At 34.3% G+C, this 23,578-nt stretch overlaps 1 protein-coding gene across 1 annotated transcript; it reads left to right on the forward strand.

Moving 5' to 3' along the window:
• The first annotated feature begins 10,709 nt into the window (after positions 1 to 10,709).
• Positions 10,710 to 23,020, forward strand: LOC129259144 (mannosyl-oligosaccharide 1,2-alpha-mannosidase IB-like). Its single transcript, XM_064098915.1, has 4 exons — positions 10,710 to 10,784; positions 12,679 to 12,898; positions 13,980 to 14,152; positions 14,711 to 23,020. The coding sequence occupies exons 1-4, from the start codon at positions 10,710 to 10,712 to the stop codon at positions 14,921 to 14,923; spliced, it is 681 nt and encodes a 226-aa protein (XP_063954985.1). The 3' UTR covers positions 14,924 to 23,020.
• Positions 23,021 to 23,578: the final 558 nt, after the last annotated feature.

Below are 23,578 nucleotides of genomic sequence, written 5' to 3' on the forward strand. Positions count from 1 at the left end.
GTCATTCAAACAAGACTAATGGTAGTGCAATTTGCCATCGCACCACAACACATTTTGGTCGTTTGGTAAAGCATACAAACAATAAATGTATATTATAATTGTCAAGATTTAATTATGCTAAAATGTCTCAATTCGTACTCCCAACTTCATGGAAAGACCCATTTACACCTGCACAAATCAGTATAACATACCTGGAATTTGGCCAGTGTGAAAGCACAATGTCTATTTATTCCCAAAAGAAAATGCCCACAAATTAGTAAGTAATTACCAGAGCTTTCAAAGCAATTCTTCCAATGTCACATAGCTGTAATGTTAAAGCAAATTATGATTATGAAAGAATCTCATGCGGGAGGTGGGGCAAGAAGGATGATTTTTCTTCTAAAAAAATTATCATCATGTTGACGCTCATAAACTACAAGACGTTACCGGGGGTATCTGGTTTGGGTTGATGTATAATTTGTAGGTATTTTCAGGACTGAACAAGTCTGTGTAATTTACAGATTTTTATTTTCGAATGGGCTGGTGTGAAAACACCTGTTACAAAATCGGCAGTGCACATTGAGGAATAAACAAAACAGAAATATATCATTTATACATATAAGCATACAGCAGATAGTATCCATTTTCTTGTCTGTATTATATGCGAATATGGATGTAGCTGTATTCTCATTAAATGTTTCCTGCGTATCTGGGGGATTAGGGGGGAATAAAACATGATACACTATCTAGGAAGTCTGGTATCAACAGAGACATGATAGGGATCTTGTTATAGTTATACATCAGGGGCCTGTTGCAGAAAGAGCTGCTATCAATCAAAACTCTAAAAAATAATTGTACGCAACTTGATTTTCAACCAATCAAAAGCGCGCATTTGAGACTTGCGTTCGATATTTTGACTTGTTCAAACAACTTTTTTGCAATGGGCCCCAGATTAAACCTTTCCTCACTTGACATTTAGCTTGCATGTAAGCACTGATTTGTCAAGCTCTTCTTATACCAGTAAGAAAAAGCCATCCTGTGTTCATTCAGCTTATTAGAAATGTTGACACACTATTTTGTTTTAAAAAATGTGTGTGCATATGACAAGTAATTAGCTGTATTCTGTGATAAAATTTTCCATAGTTGAATGCATGGTTGGGCAATGTGTTTGAAAGAACATATTTTATCGGGGAGGGGGGGGGGATGTTTCACATGACTTCAAGTCATACTTAAAGGACAAGTCCACCCCAACAAAAACTTGATTCGAATAAAAAGAGAAAATTTTAACAAGCATAACACTGAAAATTTCATCAAAATCGGATGTAAAATAAGAAAGTTATGACATTTTAAATTTTCGCTTCATTTCGCAAAAGAGTTATATGCTCATCTCGGTCGGTATGCAAATGAGGAGACTGATGACATCACTCACTCACTATTTCTTTTGTATTTTATTATATGAATTATAAAATATTTTGATTTTCTCGTCATTGTCATGTGAAATGAAGTTTCATTCCTCCCTAAATACGTGGAATTCCATTATTTTAACATTTTGTGGTTCAGGCAAGGAGGTCCTAATCGTCAAATTCAAAAAAATTGAAATATTGTATAATTCAAACAATAAAAAACAAAGAAATAGTGAGTGAGTGACATCATCGACTCTCTAATTTGGATGTAACTGGCTCGTTCATATAACCATTTTGTTAAAAATAAACGAAACTTTGAAATGTCATAACTTTTTTATTTTACATCCGATTTTGATGAAATTTTCAGCATTGTGCTTGTCTGATTTTTCTCTATTGATTCAAATCAACATTTTGTTGGGGTGGACTTGACCTTTAAATTTCAAGTTGCTTGCGGGACTGCATTTGTGAAACCATGCTTTTAAAGAGAATGCACATTACTGTGTATCAATAAGATTTGTGTTACATATCATGTGCACATCCGCATTTGAGCATGAATCTAAGTCACACTTAACTCTTAGTAAAACACATATGTGATGAACATCAAATGAAAATCGTAACTATGGATGTTGCTTATGAGCATAATGCAGTTTGCACTAATGAATGGCAACGTATTTGAATTATTTCACAAACAATGCCGTGGCCTTTTTGCCTATAACATTTCTTTGAATTTTAAGTCTTCATGTGTCAATGGTTCAATCATATATTTCAATGAGAATTTTTCTACAAATTTCCTCTTGTGTGAACAGTCTAATTGCTTGCGCTGGTGGGCTAATGAATTTTCAGATTATTTTATCTAACAATCGGTTCATATTACAGCTTCCCAAGCGATTGTCATTTTCATTATCAGGATGGAAAGCAAACTCTTTTGATTAATATATTCTTTGTTCTCTTTAGCTTTCCATAATTAATTCATGAATGTGGAGGAGAATGAGAGCAGCTCTGGGCCTCGTCTTACAAAGAGTTACAATTGATCCGATCATCCTAAACTATATGGAAATCCAACAAAGCCATTTTTTATCCAGAAAATTTGCATTATGTCCTTTGTTAGCAAAGAAAAGCAATCTGAATGTTCAAGAAAAAACAATGAATGTATGACGTTAGATCATATCTAGGAAATATTTTGAACAAATATGCATTTTAGATGTTGACGTTGCTGGCTTTCCGTATTTGTGGTTGATCAAATCAATCGTAACTCTTTGTCTTTCTTACTATACATTTAAAAGACATCCTATTTATAATGTTAGCATCATTATGTAGCCTATTGTTGTTAGAGGCAAGTGATTCATAACAGTTAACTTTACTTAGCAAAGTGAAACCTGAAGTTAACACATGAGTGGTCAGAGGGCTATTAAACATGATGACATGTATAAAACATCTAAACCAGACAGCAATCAATTTTGATAACTACCTTGTGAAAACAATTATCAATCAGCAACATGTTCAAAAGCAATACTAAATTATGAAATGAACATAGTTGATTGCTGTATGGTTTATAATTTGTTTTCAGACTTCATTTGTTTTGACTCTAATGCCCACCTTCACAGGTTTTGGCATTAACTTCTCTTCGGGGGTAACCCCACTCAGTATCTTTTTTTCTTCAAGTTTTCCAAAGATATAAATGAACAATAACAATAGAGAATCAACTGCAGATTGCACTTTCATGAACATGCTTAAGTAACATGAATGTTCTGCTTTTTGAAATTTTTGAAGAGAAATATCATGAGATTCAATAAATTCTGTGTACCTCCTTTGTTTTGGCTGCATACTTGTCTCAGATTACCTTTGACATTTTGCTTTGGCTACTTGATCTGATTAATCATGTCCAGTGCTCATCAATATTTGAAAGAAAGGATTTTTAACGTACCATGTCGTACATTATGAAAGGGCCTTGTGGGGACAATATCTATATCATCCATCAATTTTCAGAAAACATTGCAAAATGCTTCTTTATCCGGTATTCTATTTTATTCATACTACATTACTGTACCCATCCCTTCATAGTAAATATTCATTAACAGTAAAACAAAAAGAACAAAAATAAGGATAAGAGAAAGAATATTAAGGAAAAGAAGAAGAAGAAAAAGATGGAAGAGGATAAGAAGGAGGAGGAGAACTCCGGGAGGAGATGGACTTGGAAAAAGAGAATAAGGTAAATATTCATCAATAGTAAAACAAAAAGAACAAAAATAAGGATAAGAGAAAGAATAAAAAGAAAAAAAAGAAGAAGAAAAAGATGGAAGAGGATAAGAAGGAGGAGGAGAACTCCGGGAGGAGATGGACTTGGAAAAAGAGAATAAGGTAAATATTCATCAACAGTAAAACAAAAAGAACAAAAATAAGGATAAGAGAAAGAATAAAAAGAAAAAAAAGAAGAAGAAAAAGATGGAAGAGGATAAGAAGGAGGAGGAGAACTCCGGGAGGAGAAGGTCTTGGAGAAAGAGAATAAGGAGATGCAAAAAAATGTAGAGAAAGAGGTCAAAAGAAGATATTGTAGGTATTAAGATACATGTAGGAATGTGTTGGAGTGAAGGAACAATCTATAGTTTTGCTAGAATTTGTACAAGAAACCATGGAGAAATTACTAAAATCCTGCTTGATCATAATCTATCTTGTCAAATATACCATGATAGCTTTAAGAAATGCTAGACCATTTTGCTTTTTGCTTGAAGTCTATGCTCCAGAGTATATGGTATTGGTATTGGATTCACATAGCATTAGGGCCTCACTTGGCAGATGCGCCAAAGGGTCATACCTCTTTCGCTAAGGAACCGTAATCGGTAGAGCAGCAATTATATGATGACTAAATGACAATGTCTCTACACTCAGCTTCTTGTCATACGGGTGCGTTCTGACGATGATCTCATCGTCTTGTCACTCGGGTATGTTCTTACATTCATCACTTGGACTGGTTCATCTCTGGGGTTGTATGCCATGCATAATTTTTTTATTTTTTTTTAACAATATTGAGGACGTAGGCCCATATCTGAACTCTGGTCAAAATTAAATCCTGGTTTAAATTTGGGGTTTAACTATGGAGAGCCAATTGGGCCACAAATCCCTTACTGTACACATCCAATTTATTTACTCACATGACACTCAATTGTACATGATTGTCTGGGAATGATTATTGAAATATTTTGTAGTACTAGTATTTTTTACTCATTATGAAAGCAAAAGGAAACAAAATGTAAACATGAGAAATATACAATTTAACAGAATTTTGTAATTTTTTGGCTCCCCATGATTTTTAGCACAGAGTTAGACCGTGGTGTAAGTTAAACCTGTCTTCAGAATATGGGCCAATGTGTAAACTATAACCAGGTATATATTTAATGTATGGGTTCATAACCCCTTTCATGATTGTGTGGATATGAACTGGGTTCAGACTTTTTCTATTCACAAAAGTAGAGGACCAGAATAGTCTGGACTGTTCTAGTGTTGCTTCTGTGATAATTTGATACCAATCCAAAACAAAGTTAAGCGTGTAGAAAGATATGCAACTTGTATGTGATTATATGATTATACAGTATATCCTTTTGATTATTGATGTTTGGAATTTGAGTTGTAAGAATTTAAAAAAATAAAAAACTTTTTCGCACTCTTATGTATTATAAGAACAGGGTTGTATCAAACAAGAATGTGGAGGATGATATTATTACAAATCTAAACGCATCTGACCAAGAGTGGGCGGGGCATAGCCAGCCAAGAGTAAGGCGGGTGCTTCATTAGTCTCAATTTCAGATAATGGCAAAAACAGCTTGTGTTTGGGTTCTTACAATATAAGGATGACTGTTTGGGTCATGTTGTCCATTATACTTCCAGTTACACCAATGAAACCGACTCCAAGCTGACCCATGGTATGTCATCGGAAACAGTCACAATAGGTTTGGTCGGGTTTCACAAGTGTGACGGTTGCATTTCACTGCAGTAAAAGCAATATGTATTTTAATACATTTTAATGAATCTACTCATTTGTACTGCTTCTATAAAACTCTTTGTATTGCTTGTGTAGACTCCGAGTATAGAGTCCAATAGTACAAGCAGAAAAATGCTGCCTGTTTGGTATACTGTACATGTATGTATATTGTGCTAGAATGAATGTAATACCTTTGTATCAAAATCAGATTAAACTGCATTTACATTTGATTTTTTTTTCAATTTTTCTAGGAAGCAGAACTTGCATAAAAGATATAGTATTGTGACATGTATATTGCATAAATACCAAGATTCTATCATGCCAACGTGTTGGGTATTACAATTAACAATATATATTGAAGATGCATTGAATTTTTAAGAAAATAAGCGTAAGTTCCATCATAGTTTCAATATAACAAAGAAATTTATATACAGTAACCCTGAGTTGCAATTAATGTAGCATACAGTGATGCGTACTCAATAATAAGATCACCTTTTTATAAATGTTATTAGGAAAGAATTTTTCTTTTTCTAGAATAAAAATTAATTACTGATAAATAATTATCCCATGATTATTCATGGAATGTGTAAAAATTTCCTTTCTGCCAACTTGTTTTACGAAGGAGAAATTATTGTATGCATGCATCTGTTAAGAAAATTGGTATTTTCTTTCATTTTCATGATTTTATGATGATATCACTAACATGCTCATTGAGAGCATGGTGGTTAGAAAAAAAATATCGTAAATTTCAAATGCTGCGACACTTTCACTTTTTATCAGACATTGTCGATTTTTTTATTGATTCCCTTTTTAATTCATTGGATTAAACTCGCTTCATGTGGTGGAGTTGGCCTTTTATACTCAGAGTACTTCATGTACAAAGATCATCCTAACAGTTCACTATTATTCTACAATAACAAAATTGGGAAACCATGGCTTTTATCATTCATAGTTTGTATGTGCTGTTTTTGGTATACATGTACCTCTGAATGTGAGCAATACTTCATACATTATTAAATGATGTCACGTTTTAGCAGTAAATGTGAGAAAATAATAAAGATGTAAAATTCTAGTAAAAGAAGAGGCATGTTTTATGTCAAAAATTTTACAATGCATCAACAATTGAAGCCCATAATATTGACTACTTGCACTTACTTCAGAAGTTCAGATCTTACTTTTGCATTTAACAATACTTCTCTTTATAGTAAATATTGATACATGAAACAAAACAAGTTATTTTTAAAGGAATATGATAGATGGCCATAAAAGAAGCCATTTACTCAATTCCTGGCGACAGCTTGCAGACAAACATAATTATAGATGCACTTCCCTTGTGACGTATCTCCATCAAGTTAGTGATACAAGGCTCTTCCTTAAAGGAAACCAAAACCCAAGAAGAGAAGCAATCTTATTAGAAAGAGTAAAATAAGAGGAACAATTTAAAAAAAGTTTCATCAAAATCGGTTATGAAATAAGCAAGTTATGGACAATTAAAAAGTCTTGTTGTACTTACTATGTGGATCCTCAAATTGGCAAACGTGCTTCAAAATGGCTGATTTTGTGGACAACTCTCCATTTGTTTTGTACACATATTTTCAGATTTCCCCTTTATTTTACATATTTCACATTATCTCCTCCTGACCTTGACATATATGGTGTGGATTATATTTTCCCATGACATATGTTGTTCTCAGAAGGAGGCAAGATGCAATTTGAAAGATAATGAGGAAAATCTGAAAATTTGTGTACAAAACAAATGGAGAGTTGTCCACAAAATCAGCCATTTTGAACCAAGTTTGCCGATTTGAGGATGCCCATAGAAAGTGCATCAAGAGTTTTCAAACTCCCATAACTTGCTTATTTCATAACTGATTTTGATGAAACTTTTTTTAAATTGTTCCTCTCATTTTACTCTTTCCAATAAGATTACTTCTCTTCTTAGGTTTTGGTTTCCTTTAAAGTGTGAATGATTTATTTAGCTAAAAAGACCATACATTACTTTCACCATTTCATTAAAATTTGATTCAAGTCATTGGCGAATGACAATTTGATCTCTTGACTGTAATTTATTGGTAGAGTAATTGGTATCCAGAGAATGCTTTATTGTGGAGCTCTTCCCCCTGGGGTGGGGGGGCAAAAGATTTTAGCAAGATATGAAATAACCTTTGTGATATGTTTGAATATATATGGCACAGCAAGAATTAGTGAAGCTATATACAGCTAGCTCCTTAAAGTAGAAATCCGAGCTGATTCTCCATGATTAAAACTAAGCCATCTCGTGACATATTAACAAGAATGAAGTAATTTGATTTGAATTAAATGTTGATTGAACAATCCTCCCTTTACATGCATCATTCAGTCTTGTGATACAGTATATGCATGAAACAATTCTTTAATTACAATTGCAATTATGCATTGCTACTTGATTGCTTGATCTATGAAAATTGCACTATAATCATGGGGGGGGGTAAATTCATTGTAATCTTCTACTCAATATTGTAATCAAGAGATTTTTTTAAATGTTAATTATATTCGTCATTTGAATCGTTGCTACTTGGAAATAAAAGGCATGTGCTATTTCTTCACCGATAAATATAATACGATGAGACACAGATCCATTGAAGAAGTTCAAACATACATGCACATATATGCTTTGAGCACCGGTGTAGAGAAATCATGCTTATTATTTTACTATTAATGGTAATTTTAGAGCTCTGATTGGTAATTTGATGTTCCAAATTCATATGGTTCAATGCACTTTGATTTCGCTCATTTCCTGAAAATTGGTGAAAAAAAGTATAGCGACATCATGGAGTGAAGGAATCCCTGTCAGAGTTTACTTCATTGAACCTTTCCTTTTTGGCATCTTCTTATTCTTTTCATCATTTCAATAACCATTTTACAAATTATATATTGTGGTTCTGAATAATATTTATTTTTATATACATGTATTGTCTGGGAATAGATTATACTGTTTTCATTGGCGCCTTAATGCATAACTACTGAGCCAAGTTCTCCCAACGACTGAATATATTTTTTTCTTTTCATTGTTCTATCAGTGGTTTAGCAGGTAATTGATGCTGTCGTAAAAAACGCTGAAGTATCTTTAAACACCATTTGAACTCCATATGGTGATGAATTGTACTCTATTCCAGAATTTATGGATTACTCAATTCTTCATCACAAGTGTTTTATAGATTACAGAAAACTTCTTTCCTCTTTTATTTAAAATTTCATTATTATTGGTTTCTGATAGTTGTAACGTAAACAAAAGGCAGAGTATTTCTGATTCTATACATGAAGCCTACTTCATAAACACTTAAAAATCACTCCATGATGATGATGAAGCATTCACAATTTAGTCATTAAAAGCTACACTGTCTGAGTGGTGAGTCTTTCAAAGATTGAACAATGTCTATGACGTTTGATGAAAAAAAAATTGATGAAAATTTAAGATGATTCAGGAAAGAAAGTTGTAAATTGAATATCCCTCATTTCTAATTATATTTACATTTTTCATATCATAATGAAAATCAGATACATTCTCTTGAGTATACATGTAGTTTACTCTGGTCCATTTCAAAGTGAATTTGGTAAGGAAACAGTGAATAAAGTGATGAAAAGCAGAAGTATTTGGTCTAACCGATTTACTTATGAAAAAATCAATGATTTAAATGTCAATTCATTATATTGACATGAAAAACTTTGATAGACAATGAAGATTTGACCTTTGTGGTTGATCTCGCCACGTGGTAATCCTATCTTATCATTGATAAGGTCGAGGTTAAACAGTATAAAACCAGAAACAAAGTTCAAGAGATATGTGAAAAATATAGATTTAAACGTAACTGATTTTGTTTATCTGTGCTTGTAGACTTTTTACCTGTGTAGTTGTGGTTATCCTATCTTTTCATTAATAAGGTCGAGGTTATACTGTGTAACCAGAACCAATGTTTACGAGATACATGAAAACTATATAGATCTAAACTTTTCACTGATTTTGTTTAACTGTGCTTGTTGAAGTTTGTAACAACCACATCTATTTTTTTTTCCGACCTCTTGAGGAAACATAAGAGTTGATTATATTCTTTTGAATAAAAATAGATTCATTGGCATACTAAAGTTAGACACATTCCTACCAGTCTGCCTATCAGAGATGGTAGGATAAGTAGTATCCTCATCATATTGGGTTCATGGTAATAATTTTTCTGCCCAGAAGTGGAATGCTACCATATAGACTACACCTTCTTTCAGTACTGAAAACAAGACAGGTGCCAATAGCTTGCCTTGGTGTATACCAATGATCATGATATCTTAGCACAATCAGGTGCAATAAAAACAGGCCTTATTTTTCACCTTGAGATTCATACACTCTAATGTGTCTGACAATTTTTTTCAATAGAACGTACAGTTTCTAGTATATTCATCCTTAACATCTCCATCCATTTATGCCTTTCAGACATGGATGAAGATTCAGACTTTTACGAGTGCAAAGTTAGCCAAATGGTCCTCGCCCATTTTACAGGGTGCGCAATGAAGATGTTCTACCTGGTGTATCACTTTATTTCAAATTTTATGGGGTGCACCCGCACCTACAGCCGCCCCTTGGATCCACAGCTGCCTTTCTTGATATGATTCAGAGGATCATGCTTGCAGTGAAAATGGGGTTTTAGCGTAACCGGCTCTTTTATGATATTTTCCACATTCTTCTTTGTGTTTGATAAAGAAACACTTCTCAAAGTATTAAACATCTTCATCCGAGTGTGCCTTCCTTGTATGTATTGTATGAGACAAAAAGTGCATGAACCATACCTACCATGAATATTTTACCCTTTATGGATTACTGAAACACCATGAATAGACTGATTGGCTTGTGCGGCAAACAATAACGGTAGCCAGAGGAGTCCAATTAAAGATTTGACGTGATCGTCGGTTCTACCAAAGATGGTTTATCATCATATCATCCATTGTGAATCGATGGTGATATAGAGGAGGAGGAGGAGGAGATGATAATGGGGTGGGCATACAGTCGGCTTTCATCTGAGTTGATGAGCAGTGGTAATATTGGTCTATTAGTAGAAGGATACTAATATAATCTGATGAGGTTTATCTGTCAGGAGTCTGGACGGTCTTATTGGCTGGGGCAGGATGGGTTGACGGAGAGAGAGCGATTGAAGATGATGATATCATTTGATTGTTTGACGATATCAACAAAAATCACAGGATGCAATAGAAGAGATTTAGGTGGTGTGATGTGTGTGTGGGAAGATTGTTAATTTAAGTTGACAGTGGGATCAGAGATTTGGTATGCTAGAGTTGTATTCATGGAAAGATTTAAGAGAGGACAAATTATGCTAAGAAAATTGGAGATCATTCCAGATGATGAAGAAAGCGAGAGGAGAAGTGATGAAGATGCTGATGGAGATGTTAGTTGTGGGAATGACTATGGTGATGGCAATGAAAATAATGCAGAGGAAGATGAAAGATGATGGTCAGATGAGAGATGATCAAATAAGAAAAAAGATGAGCTATGTGATGAAAAGGCGAGGAGTGATCAAATTTTCAAAAAGATGATGTTTATATAAAAGTATGTAAAAAAGAGAAGTTCTGATGATATAATGATGTGAAACATGGGAGATGATGGTAGAATAGATTATTGGATTAGATTATTAAGCGATGGTTTAATTGCGAGTAAGGTGAGAGATGGTAGTGTGATAGAGATATAACAAGAGAATTATGAAGAGACATATGATGGTCTGTTTGGAAAGAAATATGACAAGGTAGTTATTAGTATTTTGAAACAAAGGTTGATAGAATTTGGTACATTTTAGCGTCTGAAGGTTGTACTGCAAATTATAGGCTGAGATGAGACACAGAGGACTATTACTGGGTGTGGAGAAATAGAGTAAGAGGTTTCTAGAAGTTGATACACAACGGACTATCACAAGGTGTTGAATGGATGTGGCAGTACTTCATAAGTTGATACATATGGGACTATTATAGGGTGTCGAGAGGCTGAAGTAGTCTTTCACTTCATGGTGTTGATGTTATAAGAGGAGCGTTCATACCCGTCAGATAACAAGAATACCTGCAAATTACATGAACTTGAAGTTTTATCCTGTCCTAAATTAGCGGATAATTCATTGTTCACACACCAAGTAAATTTCTCATTAGTTCTAGCTGAGTTGGCGACAGGATTCCTGTATGTATATACAAAGAATATATTCTTTTTGCCTCTCATCTGAAGACCTTAATTTACTTCTGCATTGCAAATCCTGATTCCATGGAGAAATTCTTGTGAAAGTGATAATTATTTTATAAAGTACCTACCTGTTATTATTTGAGGAGGGCGGGGTGCTACAAGTAATTTGCTTTCACACTAGGAAATACCTTTTAACCCACTCGATCACAGTAATTTACCTGGGATTTTTTTTTACTCTTTTCTTTCCTAGTTAAGCAAAAATAATTGTTATTTCTGGTCTGGGTAGAATTCCTGGTAAGAAAATACCAGGTATTTTCTGTGATGGATATGGTATGAAAGCACTGGGAGAGTATCACTTGCAAGGGACAGGTGACTTTACTTTGGATAGAGGAAATTACATTGTGCATATCCCTCACAATGGGGAAAAGGAGAATCCAGACGCGTTCCTCAATTGGATTGTCAATAATTGAAGATGTAGAATCAGGTCTCTCAACGTCAGTTTATGATGTATGGAGATATTACTCCATCTAATTATAGCAGGCTGTTTATCAAACTTATTGTTTTGTGCTTCTCAGTCTAATTGCATCGCTATTGATTGCTGGGATTGAGAAAGTCTACATTCCCTTTTTAAGATGATAGATATTGCATTACCAAGTATATGCAGGATGTATGTCGTATTGCAATTAGGGAAAGATTGTGGATTAACATTTTATCTAGATCAAAAAATTGTCTTTTTTCAAGCTGATGAATCTCACTCATCCTCATTTTTATTAAAATGATTTAAAGAGAATAATTTATAGATGCCCGGGATCATATTTGAATATTCAAGCTGCAAAATGGAACATAAAGTGTTTTTATTTTTGTCGTTTTGATTACAAGAATATGTTGATTTTTTTTATTTGGTTTCTTCTTTGAGCTGTCAATCCCCTTTCAGCCAATTTACAAGCAATCAATTATTCAATTTTCATCTTATTGTAACAAACAAACCAGCCAACGAAACAAATCAGTCATCCAGCACATATGAATAGTTCTGTGATTGAGGGATGAATCATGATTTTTTTCTAACCATTTCTTTAACTCTCTTTCTCTCTCTTCTTTCTATGACCTTGATTTTCTAGGCAATGGAGAGTCATCAAATGAAGCAAAAATCTGGAGGGGGTCTAACATACTTTGGAGACATCCGTGCCAGCCGAGTCGACAAGAAGATGGATCATCTATCATGCTTCTCTGGTGGAATGTTTGCTCTGGGTAGCAAGTTCAGTGAGAGCAAGAAGGACCACTATCTAGAGATGGGAAAAGAGATCACCAAGACCTGCCACAAATCATATGATAATACAGGTAGGAATCTTTATGTGTGCTCTGGGTGGGTAAGTTCAGCTATAGCTATAGCCATCTAGAGATGGGCAAAGAGATAACCAAGACCCGCCACAAATCATATGATAATACAGGTAGGAATCTGTATGTGTGCTCTGGGTGGGTAAGTTCAGCTATAGCTGCAAAAAGGATTATCTAGAGATGGTCAAAGAGATCACCAGGACCTGCCACAGATCATATGATAATACAGGTTATATATCTTTGTGTGTGCTCTGTGTAGTAAGTTCAGCGATAGCTGCAAGAAGGATTACTATCTAGAGATGGGCAAAGAGATCACCAAGACCTGCCACAGATAATACAGATAAGATATCTCCTGACCGATAGAAGTGTGCGATGGGTAGTAAGTTGAGCCGTCATATAATCCAGGTAAAATGTCTTTGTGTGTCCTCTTGGTAGTAAGTTCAGCGATAGCAGGAGGAAGAAGGACAAGTACCAGATTTGCTTTATCTTACGAGAAAAGAGGTAAGATTTCTCTTGTAGATGTATACTCTGGGAAGTATATTAACATATATCAACAAGAAGGATAAGTGCTCAGAGATCAAAATGACTTTCTTCAGCTTATCTTTTTTGAAGTGTTAAGTGATATGAAGAAGGATCAACCACCTAGAAGTGGCTAAAGCCTGCCACCATTCATTTTGTAAGATTTCCAGGATGATTTGGGATACTACCTACAGCTTGCCAACACCATTCATTTTGTGATTTAGGTTACAGTTTCTGTATGTTCAGGGTTACAACCTAGAGATGAAGAGGATGGTCAGATTGCACAAATGATGGTGTAATGAATCCTAATTTTTTCATATCTTTTGTGTCTATCATACATTGGCGTTCCTATCAGCTCAGTCGTTTTATTTCCTGGTTTGCTTTTCTCTTAAACATAAAGATATTGATGAAAAATGAATTGATATTTTTTATTCCTTTGTCTTTTCCCTGCAACCAAGCTGGACACTGAAACTTGCAGATTTTCTGTTTCAAAATTTCTTGTAGAAGTACAAATATTGATGAAAGTTAGCTCATATTTTGAATTCCTTTGTCTCTCTCTCCTCAGCAACCAAGCTTGGACCGGAAGCCTTTAGATTTGAAGGGAGGGCGGAGGCGGTTGCCATGAGACAGAATGAGAAGTACTACATTCTACGTCCAGAAACTATAGAGTCTTACTTTGTACTCTTCAGACTCACCAAAGATCCCCTCTATAGGCAGTGGGGATGGGAAGCTGCACAGGTAACAATCATTTCTCGTTATTTTATTCCGTATCGTGAAGCAGACTATTTCTATTTTAACAATAATAATAGTTTTGTATTACACAAAGCATAGTCATTGATCATAAAGTTGGTTTGCATAATTGATTTCACATAATGATCAATGCAATCAGTCTCTAAAATCATCCCTATAATCAATCATTGAGCTTTTGTGTAACAGGGATTTAAAAATCTAGATAATACCTTGGCATATATAGATGATGTACACTTGTTTTTTTTTATCCACAAGCTATTTTATGTTCAAATTTTGATTATTTTAGACCAGCGAATTTAAAGGTCAAGTTACTTTTTCCTGTTCGTTCAAATGAATTTTCTGTTGCGGTGGACTTGGCCAAAAATATTGTAATGAAATTTCATATTATACAGTAGTCAGTCACTCCGGATATAGACACAAAATAGATGGTGAAGTCTGTTCTTTTACAAGCAGTTGTAGCAGAGAGAGAGGCATAAATTGCACCCCCTGCTTAAGCCTACATTATCATTTTTCTTTCCCTTCTCTTTATTCTTCTTTTTCGTCCAGGCCTTAGAAGCACACTGCAGAGTTGGAGACGGGTATTCAGGCATCAAAGATGTCTACGCTACCAACGTGGCCCACGATGACGTCCAACAAAGTTTCTTCCTGGCAGAGACTCTCAAATACCTCTACCTTTTATTCTCAGATGACGAGTTTATGTCATTAAGCGATTGGGTTTTAAATACAGAAGCACATCCTTTACCTGTGGCTAAGTCATAGTACATACAGGAACAAACATTTCTCACCTAGAGAACAAATAGAAACTCTAAACGGGGATATGATGGCATTGTAGCAGACGTCCATCAGGAGGGTGTCTCATTGACGTTGGCCGTCCAGCAAGTTGTCAGATCTAACAACTTTTTCTTGGTTTTGATTTGCTGAGAATGACAATTCTCTGATTGTTACTTTGGTAACTGTTGGATAATGACAATTTGTCAGTGCTGACAACTTTCCCCAGCATAAGGTCGCACTTCTAGCGTTGGACGACATCATCGGAAACATCACTGAAGTGTGTTCTTGCATCACATGGAAGGAGGCAATCCTTTCATACACAGTCGATTTGGAAGACAGAAGACCCAGTTCACATCCAAAGATTAAGTGATGACTTTGTCATCACAAAGATGGATAATTTCTGTGTCTGTGCCAAGTATATTGAAGTGACTGCCATAATATTGGACCAGGTGTATCTTCAATCCCATTCACATTTAAAGAATACTTGCCGAATGTGAATCTTTCTTGTGTCAGATGAATTGAACTTCCTTTTTCCTACTTCGGCTATTATTGAAATAGAGGTTAAGTCTAGTAAAAGATTCTTGCATTAGCTAGAAAATAGCATAACAGAGACGAAACCAAGGTTCGGGGAAGTTCTTTGCTCATCTAGATGAAAAATGAAAAAAAAATTGACTCCATGTTAAACTCTATCTTGATCATTAAAATCCTGGTTGTATACAAGCACACGTGAAATCAATTAGAGTCACTTTTGCCTGCAGAGGTTATGAGATGCTCAAAGGTGTCACACTGAATGGTTGGTGTCCAACTGCCCTGACATAGGTGACATCGACCATCAGCAAAATTGACCATCAGGCACACATAAAAAATACACCAAAATTTGCAGGAAATCATAAGTGAAATGTTGCATGATGATCTTCCCTTTCCTTAAAGTTTTTCTCTAACATTTGTTGAAATGCCCAAGTCTTGTTTGATTTTCATTTTCAGTAGTTGTTATTTTTATAACTCACATCATTGAAATTGTTCTTCTGTAAATGTTATGACAACCATACTGATAACATACTAAATGCAATACACCATGAATAAATTAAATAGAAAGAGGAGTATGATAAACCATTTAAATCACATATAACAATTCAATGATGAACGGCAGCACTAGGGTATATTGATAGGGGGCAAAACCACTAAGAAGGTGAAGTCATTTTTATTCTCGGGAAGAAGAGGGGTAATATAGAGTTACACAACTCAATTTTTTAATATACATTTCTTTCTTCCTCTTCTCTTCCTTTTATCTTTCTTTTTTTTTCTCTCTCTTTTTTTTCTTCTTTAAACAAATCTATAGGGTGTCCCCTGCCCCCTATGTTGTTTACAACTGTTATAGTATCAATGAAGCAAGCAATGACTCAAATTATTTTCAAAACAAGAGTTCATATAGAAAGCAAGTATAATCATTCTATTTTTGCATCTTCTAGTAGAATTGGGAAATTATGGGCAACTATAAACAAAGTGAATCCGTTTTAGATTGTATGAAATGGGTATAGCATTAGGTATTAGAACAGAAATAAAAATTGGGGAAAAAAATGTAATGATAATATAATGTGGGTTGAGATGGTATGTAATGGGGTTGTGGAGATACTGATAAAAAAAAGAGAATAAAGAGAGAAAACTTAGAGAAGTGGATGCATCTTTGGGGGGAAAAAGAGGAAGGGCAAATGTGTGTAGTAATAGCATGATATAAGCTGTTCAATATGCCTGATCTTGCTTCTGGACATAGCTGATTTATTCAAACAGGGGGATGTTTCACAAAGATTTAAGTATGACTTGAGTCGCACTTAAATGCAGACGCGTACATGATATGCAACGCGCGATCTTATTGATAGATACGCAGTAGTGCGCGTCCTCATGACACGATCTGACCAATGCAGTCAAGCCTATCATACCGTAAGCAACTTGGTATTTAAGTGCAACTCTAAGTCATACTTAGATCTTTGTGAAACACCCCCCAGGGGCCTGTTGCATAAAACTTTTTACCTGAGAAAACTCTGGTAAAAACTGAAAACTAAGGTTAGTCTGATTTCTGCCATTGACTCTAACACATGGCAAAAACTCCGGTAAGAACGACCTGAGTTTTCTCAGGTAAAAAGTTTTATGCAACGGGCCCCAGGTCTATTGTCATTAAAAATTAGGGATGTGTTCTTTGGCCACCATTTCAATCCTAGGAACATGGTTTTCTGAGGCAATTAGTTCAAGCCATGGTTAACTTCAAATGATTATCTAATGGTCCTAACAGTAAATGTTTTTTGAAACCATGGATGCCACTTTTCAGTCTCAAGTCTTAATTCAGGCATTTTCGACATATTTTCAGCCATAGAAACACCCTTTTTATGTAGGAAAGGGGTCATTCTAGATCAGCGCTTCTCAAACGGTGGGCCGCGAGAAGCTTTAGAGGGAGAAAAAAAAGGAGAAACAAAAAATTAAACTATAGACTTTTCACAGACCTCTTCGAACATGGTATGTCAGATCAGTCTACGTGGGTCAAACAAAACTAAAGCACGCTTAGGTATCAATCACACTATGACTATATGGTTTCGATCTAACTTTAATGTGAACCTCATGTGTATGTAGTTAATTGTCGCCCATTTACCGGACATTTGCAAATGCAGAATAGTTCTCAAACTGTTTGTTTAGAATGTGCTTCAGAGCTTTGTGTTCAAATTTCACGAAACATTTTTGCCTCGAAATTGACATTTTCTTAAATTTTTGTAGGTGGGTCTCGAAACAAATATAAGAGTTATAAGTGGTCCTCGAGTAAAAAAAAGGTTGAGAAGCGCTGTTCTAGATGATTTACACACATTTCAATCAATTCAAGTAGCTTCCCTTATTAATAACTCAACTTTAAATCTAACTTCCCTTTGTTACATGTTCAGAGCCATGCTATTGATGCCAATTAGATTACACCAAATAAATTACTTAATGAAACATTAAAATTTTCCACTAAGTATTGTCCATTAGGAACCATTGATGTAAAAAAAAGAGTTATATTTTCTTATTATTTTCTTGAATTTCATATTTAAATTATGTTGTTTATTTTATGTTTTTGTACATGGTATAGGGCCTTGGCCTTGGTTTATTTGTAGCTTATAGAAGGGGGACATTTCATTTTTAGTTTTGGACATCTTTCGGGTATATATGCGGTTATGTATGGTTTACAAAAAGATATTAAGGGGAACAATTTTTTTTTTTCAAGCAAAAAAAAAATTTGAATGAAATTATGTTCTAAATCTGAAGAATGAGACATGTAGACTAGATTCTTTTTTATAGAATTCACTTTTATTAAAGATAGATAATTATGGCAGCTTTGCCATTTTTAAAAATTTTCATCAGAAAGAAACCCCTTTTTTTTGTAAGGATTATTCTTTAAACTATCATGCCTCTGATTATTGTTTTTATAGATAGTTTCTTATCCCAGGTACATGTATACATTATATAACAAACATCACTAATTGTACCATGGAGCATAATTCCACAGAGGACCCATGGGCTTAAATTCATATTGATATGTTATATTCAGCACCTATACTAATTAAACCAAGTTACACAGTTAAAAAGGTTTCAGGGGAGTTTTTCATGAATGAGCACTGATGCTCACAATCAAGTATATGCCCTCGGCCAACAAATATCGGATTCAAGGGTTTCAGTGGCTTATAACAGTTTTTAGTGAAAACCTACTTCATAGCATGCTCTCTTGTAATATTTTTTTCAGTGTTCATCAAAAGAGGATTAAACCCTTTCTATGTAAATCATCATTAGCAAAAGTGTTTGAAAAATGTGGTGGGTTTCACAGGATCCAATATTAAATGATATGAGTTATAACATCCATTCATTCCAGCTGTTGGCTTTATCATGGATCCTACTAATAAGATCCATGGTTTTATTAATGTTAATTTGCATTGGTGTCTCAAGGGACATTTTATTTAAGGTCACAAATCAGCTTGCTTTGCATTTTTTTTGTTAATTGCTGAAATTTTAAAATCCCTTGAGAGACCAATGATTTAATCAGTTAGAGACATGAATGTCCTGCTGTATTTTCCAAAGTTTTTTTTTTATTCTTGGTCTTTGTGAAACCTGTCCAGACCTGTTCTTCTGCTGTGTATTATACACTGATTGTTTCATCATCACAAATTTTATGATTACAGTAAACAAGTAAATGTATGTATATGTATTTCATAGAATTCCTTTTTCATGACTTTTGTTTCTGTCTTGATGATCATTCTATGTGATATAAATTTATCATCCATTTTTATTGTATCAAAGAATAGTTATAATCTCTATCTTTTGCACCGCTTGAGTTTCTTAGAAAAATCTAAATTTCTTCATGGTTGATATGGTTTGATATATCTTTAAAATCTGGTATAGGGGGAGCCTTTTCCTGAGTATTACATGGATATTTTTTAGATTTGCAAATGCATTGAAGTAGGAACAGAAAAGAAAATTCTGTCACCAGTTTGTTTATTGATAATACCTAAGTCACATTTCCCCTACGACGAGTCGAAAACGGCCGTTTTATTCATTTTTATTCAAAACACCTATATGTAGCTGGTAAAAAATGTTAAAACGGTTGTTTTCGACTCGCCATAGAGCAAATGTGACTGAAGTATGAATGGTCAGTGGCGTATCTAGGGGAAACAAGCTCTCCTTCAAAGAACTGATAGTAGAACTATCTGAAATCATGTCCCTCCAACTTAAGGTTTTTGCTGCTTCTTTGTCTATCAGATCATACAATTTTTGTACAGAGAAAGTTTTTTTCCTTCCTTTCTTCTTGTCCCCCCATTTATCACTTTTGCCCTTTTTTTTTGCCCCTCGCCTTAAGTAGCCGCCATGGCACATGCCCTCTTGACCCCTGGATACGTCACTATAAATGATTGATTGTAACTCACTCATGATGAGAAACAATGAATGTGGGCCTCGAAAGATGGCTCACATGTCATCTTTTGATGTAGCTGGTGCTCTTAATACCTCATTTCAAACACCCAGAGTTTGATGGCCGCAGTGTGCTATCTTATTCTGTTTGTTATTCGTTAGACCCACCATCCATTGTGCGTTAAGATGAAAGAATCTTTAAGCGGGTTGTAACACTAGGTCTTTTATCCTGCATATGCCAATCTATGCAAGGCAAGGTGTCTTAAAAAAATACTTCATCATATTTCTTGATATAAAAAGATAAAAAGTAAACTTATGAATATCAAGAAAATTTGTTTTTGTTGTTAACAAGAGGCATTTTTATATCAAGAAATATGATGAAGTATTTTTTGATATAAAAATGCCTCTTGTTAACAACAAAAACGAATTTTCTTGATATTCATAAGTTTACTTTTTATCTTTTTATATCAAGAAATCATAAAATGTGTCCCACAATGGTGTCTGCTTATGTTGTAATCAGCTTTGTTTGGCCCTAGCCATTACAGTAAATGGAAACAGTACATATCTTTCAACTGTTTGTTCATTTCAAATACCAGTATACTTTGTATATCAAAACTATAATCTACTGATAAACCAGATATGCTCTAAGAGAGGTCTAAATCTTTAAGCAAATCCTCTAAATCTTCTAAACTGGATGCAGCTAACTCCATTGATTCCATAAAATGAAAGTAAATGTCTTTTGATGCCATTTAAGAACTATAGGAAGGCTTATGTCAACAAGGTCTCACAAATTTGTCATGCTTTTTGGAATCAATATATTCAAACAATATTTTTCAAAGAAGCTAGAGAAAAGTATGGGTACTTTTCAGATTTTTTTTATTCAACTTGGGAGTGGTTACTTTATTTTTTATCAACTTCAGTAGTAACATTGTTTCCTTATTGTAAAACATCTCTTTCTTTGTCTTCTTTAAATGTCTGTCTGTAAGAAAAAAGAATGTCCAATCCACTTTTTGTTCTCTGTCTGTTTCACTTTTAGATAATTCGGTTTCTTTCTTTTTGTCATTATCAGAGCTGCCAACAAGTACGTTTTTGGCGTATTTAGTACTTTTTATGCAACCAAAATACGACAGTACGCGATGAGCGCGCGTGCCACGCATTTTATTATGAAATACAGTTTTTTGGGGGAAAATACAGTTTTTTTTATTACAGAATACAATTTTTTTTTTCCCAGAGGTTGGCAGGTCTGCATTATAAATGATGACAGAGAAAGGATGGTTAGATATATATTCACATTGTAAATAAAAGTCTTTAATATGATATGTTCTTGTACTTACTTATTATTCAGATTCCATTCTATTTGTCACTTTTCCTCGGTACATGGGTTGAAGATAATTTGATACTTTACAACTTTACGACTATTATATCCTTAGAATGAATTAAATAAGAATAAAGAGTATACAGGTGGATCTACCCAAGTCAGATCTTTTGAGACCACAGATATTTGTTTGACTTAAGCGAACTTTGACTTATTGTATAATTTATACCATGTTTTGCCTATTTTGATCTGAGAAAGGCATAGCTAGGGTGATTATTCAACTTATAGAAGGTCAGTTTTAGCAGATTCTACTGCAAGAAAAACATGATATGGCATGGCCGAACAGTACATGACCCTTGGAAGAGGATGGCTTGTCATGTTCCATAATGAATATATGTGCATATGACAGTATGGTTCACCTATATGTGCACTCTCATAGTTATTTCATTGCAGATGAGGTAAACTAAAAATATATTGAAATATTTTCCTTGTATTTACACATGTAGTGTTTTTAAGCTTCCGACATTGCCATTTAATTAGCCCTGATAGCAAAAACGTAATACTTTTTCATTCACTATGCTGCCTTAGTCTAAGCGTTATAGGTAAACTTAATTCCCATTATTTGCTTGTGGTTTATTCAGAATCGTTCGGAATTGTCAGACAGAATATTTGTCCAAAATTTATTTAGGTTGTGGTTGGTCTTGGAATTATTCATATTCAATTTTAAATCACTCACAAAATATATATCACATTTGCTTTATCTGCAAGTGATTTTTCTGTGTTAGCAACTGTCTTGACTGAATGATTAATATGTGTGGGTAGTACAAAACCATTGACTTAAATAGAATGGATAGAAAGTTGCGTGATAACTCCATGGTGCCACTAGGGGCATCGATGCCAACAGCAGCCATATTGCAGTCATATCCAGTATCATTGATGCAGTCAAAATGGTGGCACCCGTTGGGTAGTGGCTTGCAAGTAAACTGCAAAAATATCAATTACTTTGCTCGGTAATCAATACAAGTAATTGTAAGAGCAAAGAAATTGTAGAATATCAAGCAGTAGATAAGGCAATGATCCTCCTGCCACTGTTTTCTCTCTGTTCAATTATTAGGCAGAAAAATAAACCAGTTCTTGCAGTCTTTTTGATTCATCGCATCAATAAGCTTCTTATTCCATTACTTTTTCAATTATTTTAAAATGATGTATTATTATGTGCTTTTGATCAAAGGGGTTTATTCCCCTTTTACAACAGACTTATCAACCTTCTCGAAAAGTTTATTGGAAATGATAAGTTCCGGTGATTCTGATTAATATTGTACATCTATTAGTAAGTCGAATTCCATTTTCTTCGCTTTTCTTCACTCATTTTTAATAATTTGAGGAAAGGTATCAAAATTTATGAAATTGATTATTTTGAACCATTAAGGCATATGTACATGGAATTGTATAAGAATGTTTAATGCAAAAGAAAGTAATATATGTCATAAATATAGATATGAGAGAAATGTGTAATCTCTCTCAACCTCTCACTCTCTCTCTCTCTATCCATCTGTCTATCTGTCTATATTTCTCTACCTCTCCCAATATATGGTAGTTCTTGAGCTCCTCGTCTCTTTCTCTCTCTCTCTCTCTGGTTTCCAATGACACAATTTAATTCACAATATTGATATGATAATTATGTGGCTTGATAATTGTTTTATATTTATAGGGAATCATTTTAAACAAATGCTTTAAACTCTGTGATTCCTCTCTTCCCTTTATTTACAATTATAATATATCCACATGTATGTATATATTTTTGATGTTTTTTAAGAGAGAGAGTGAAATTAAATGAAATGAATGAGACAACATCTCTATTGTCTTTGATGTCTTTAGTAGATTGTCCTTAATGTGATTGGTTGTTGCACAATTCATTCTAAACTCAGCTATGTTTACTATGGTGAAGAGAATATTTTCCAAATTCTTTAAACAGGGTGCTACATAACTTTTTAGAAGCACTTGCCCAGTCGGGCAAGTAAATTATTCAAATAGTTTGAATATACTTGCCCCAAATCTATTTCACTTGCCCGAAGAAATCCTTTAAAAAAAGTTTAACCTCTTCAAAAGAAAGTTTTGCGGTTTTATAAACCAATGACCTTGTTCTCTCTTTTGACATGAACTGATCTACCTGCCATGGACAAAATTAGGGTCAATATCATATATTGACCCTAATTGTGGTCATTCTACCATGAGAATTTTGCTTGCCCAATTCGGGCAAGTAGTTTTGGTCTTTACTTCAAAACACTTGCCCGACTCTAACTTTTACTTGCCCCGGGCAATCGGGCAAGTGCTTATGTAGCACCCTGCTTTAAAGGACAAGTCCACCCCAATAAAAGTTGATTTGAATAAAAAGAGAAAAATCCAACAAG

Source organism: Lytechinus pictus, chromosome 4 (genome assembly GCF_037042905.1).
Source record: "Lytechinus pictus isolate F3 Inbred chromosome 4, Lp3.0, whole genome shotgun sequence".
NCBI lineage: Eukaryota > Metazoa > Echinodermata > Echinoidea > Temnopleuroida > Toxopneustidae > Lytechinus > Lytechinus pictus.

Excerpts from the sequence above, each read along its gene's own strand:
- LOC129259144 (XM_064098915.1), top strand. The coding sequence starts at position 10,710 with ATGCTAAGAAAATTGGAGATCATTCCAGATGATGAAGAAAGCGAGAGG. Across the intron at positions 10,785-12,678 it reads ATGAAGATGCTGATGGAGAT|GCAATGGAGAGTCATCAAAT; the intron begins GTTAGTTGTGGG and ends TTGATTTTCTAG. Across the intron at positions 12,899-13,979 it reads CAAATCATATGATAATACAG|CAACCAAGCTTGGACCGGAA; the intron begins GTAGGAATCTTT and ends CTCTCTCCTCAG.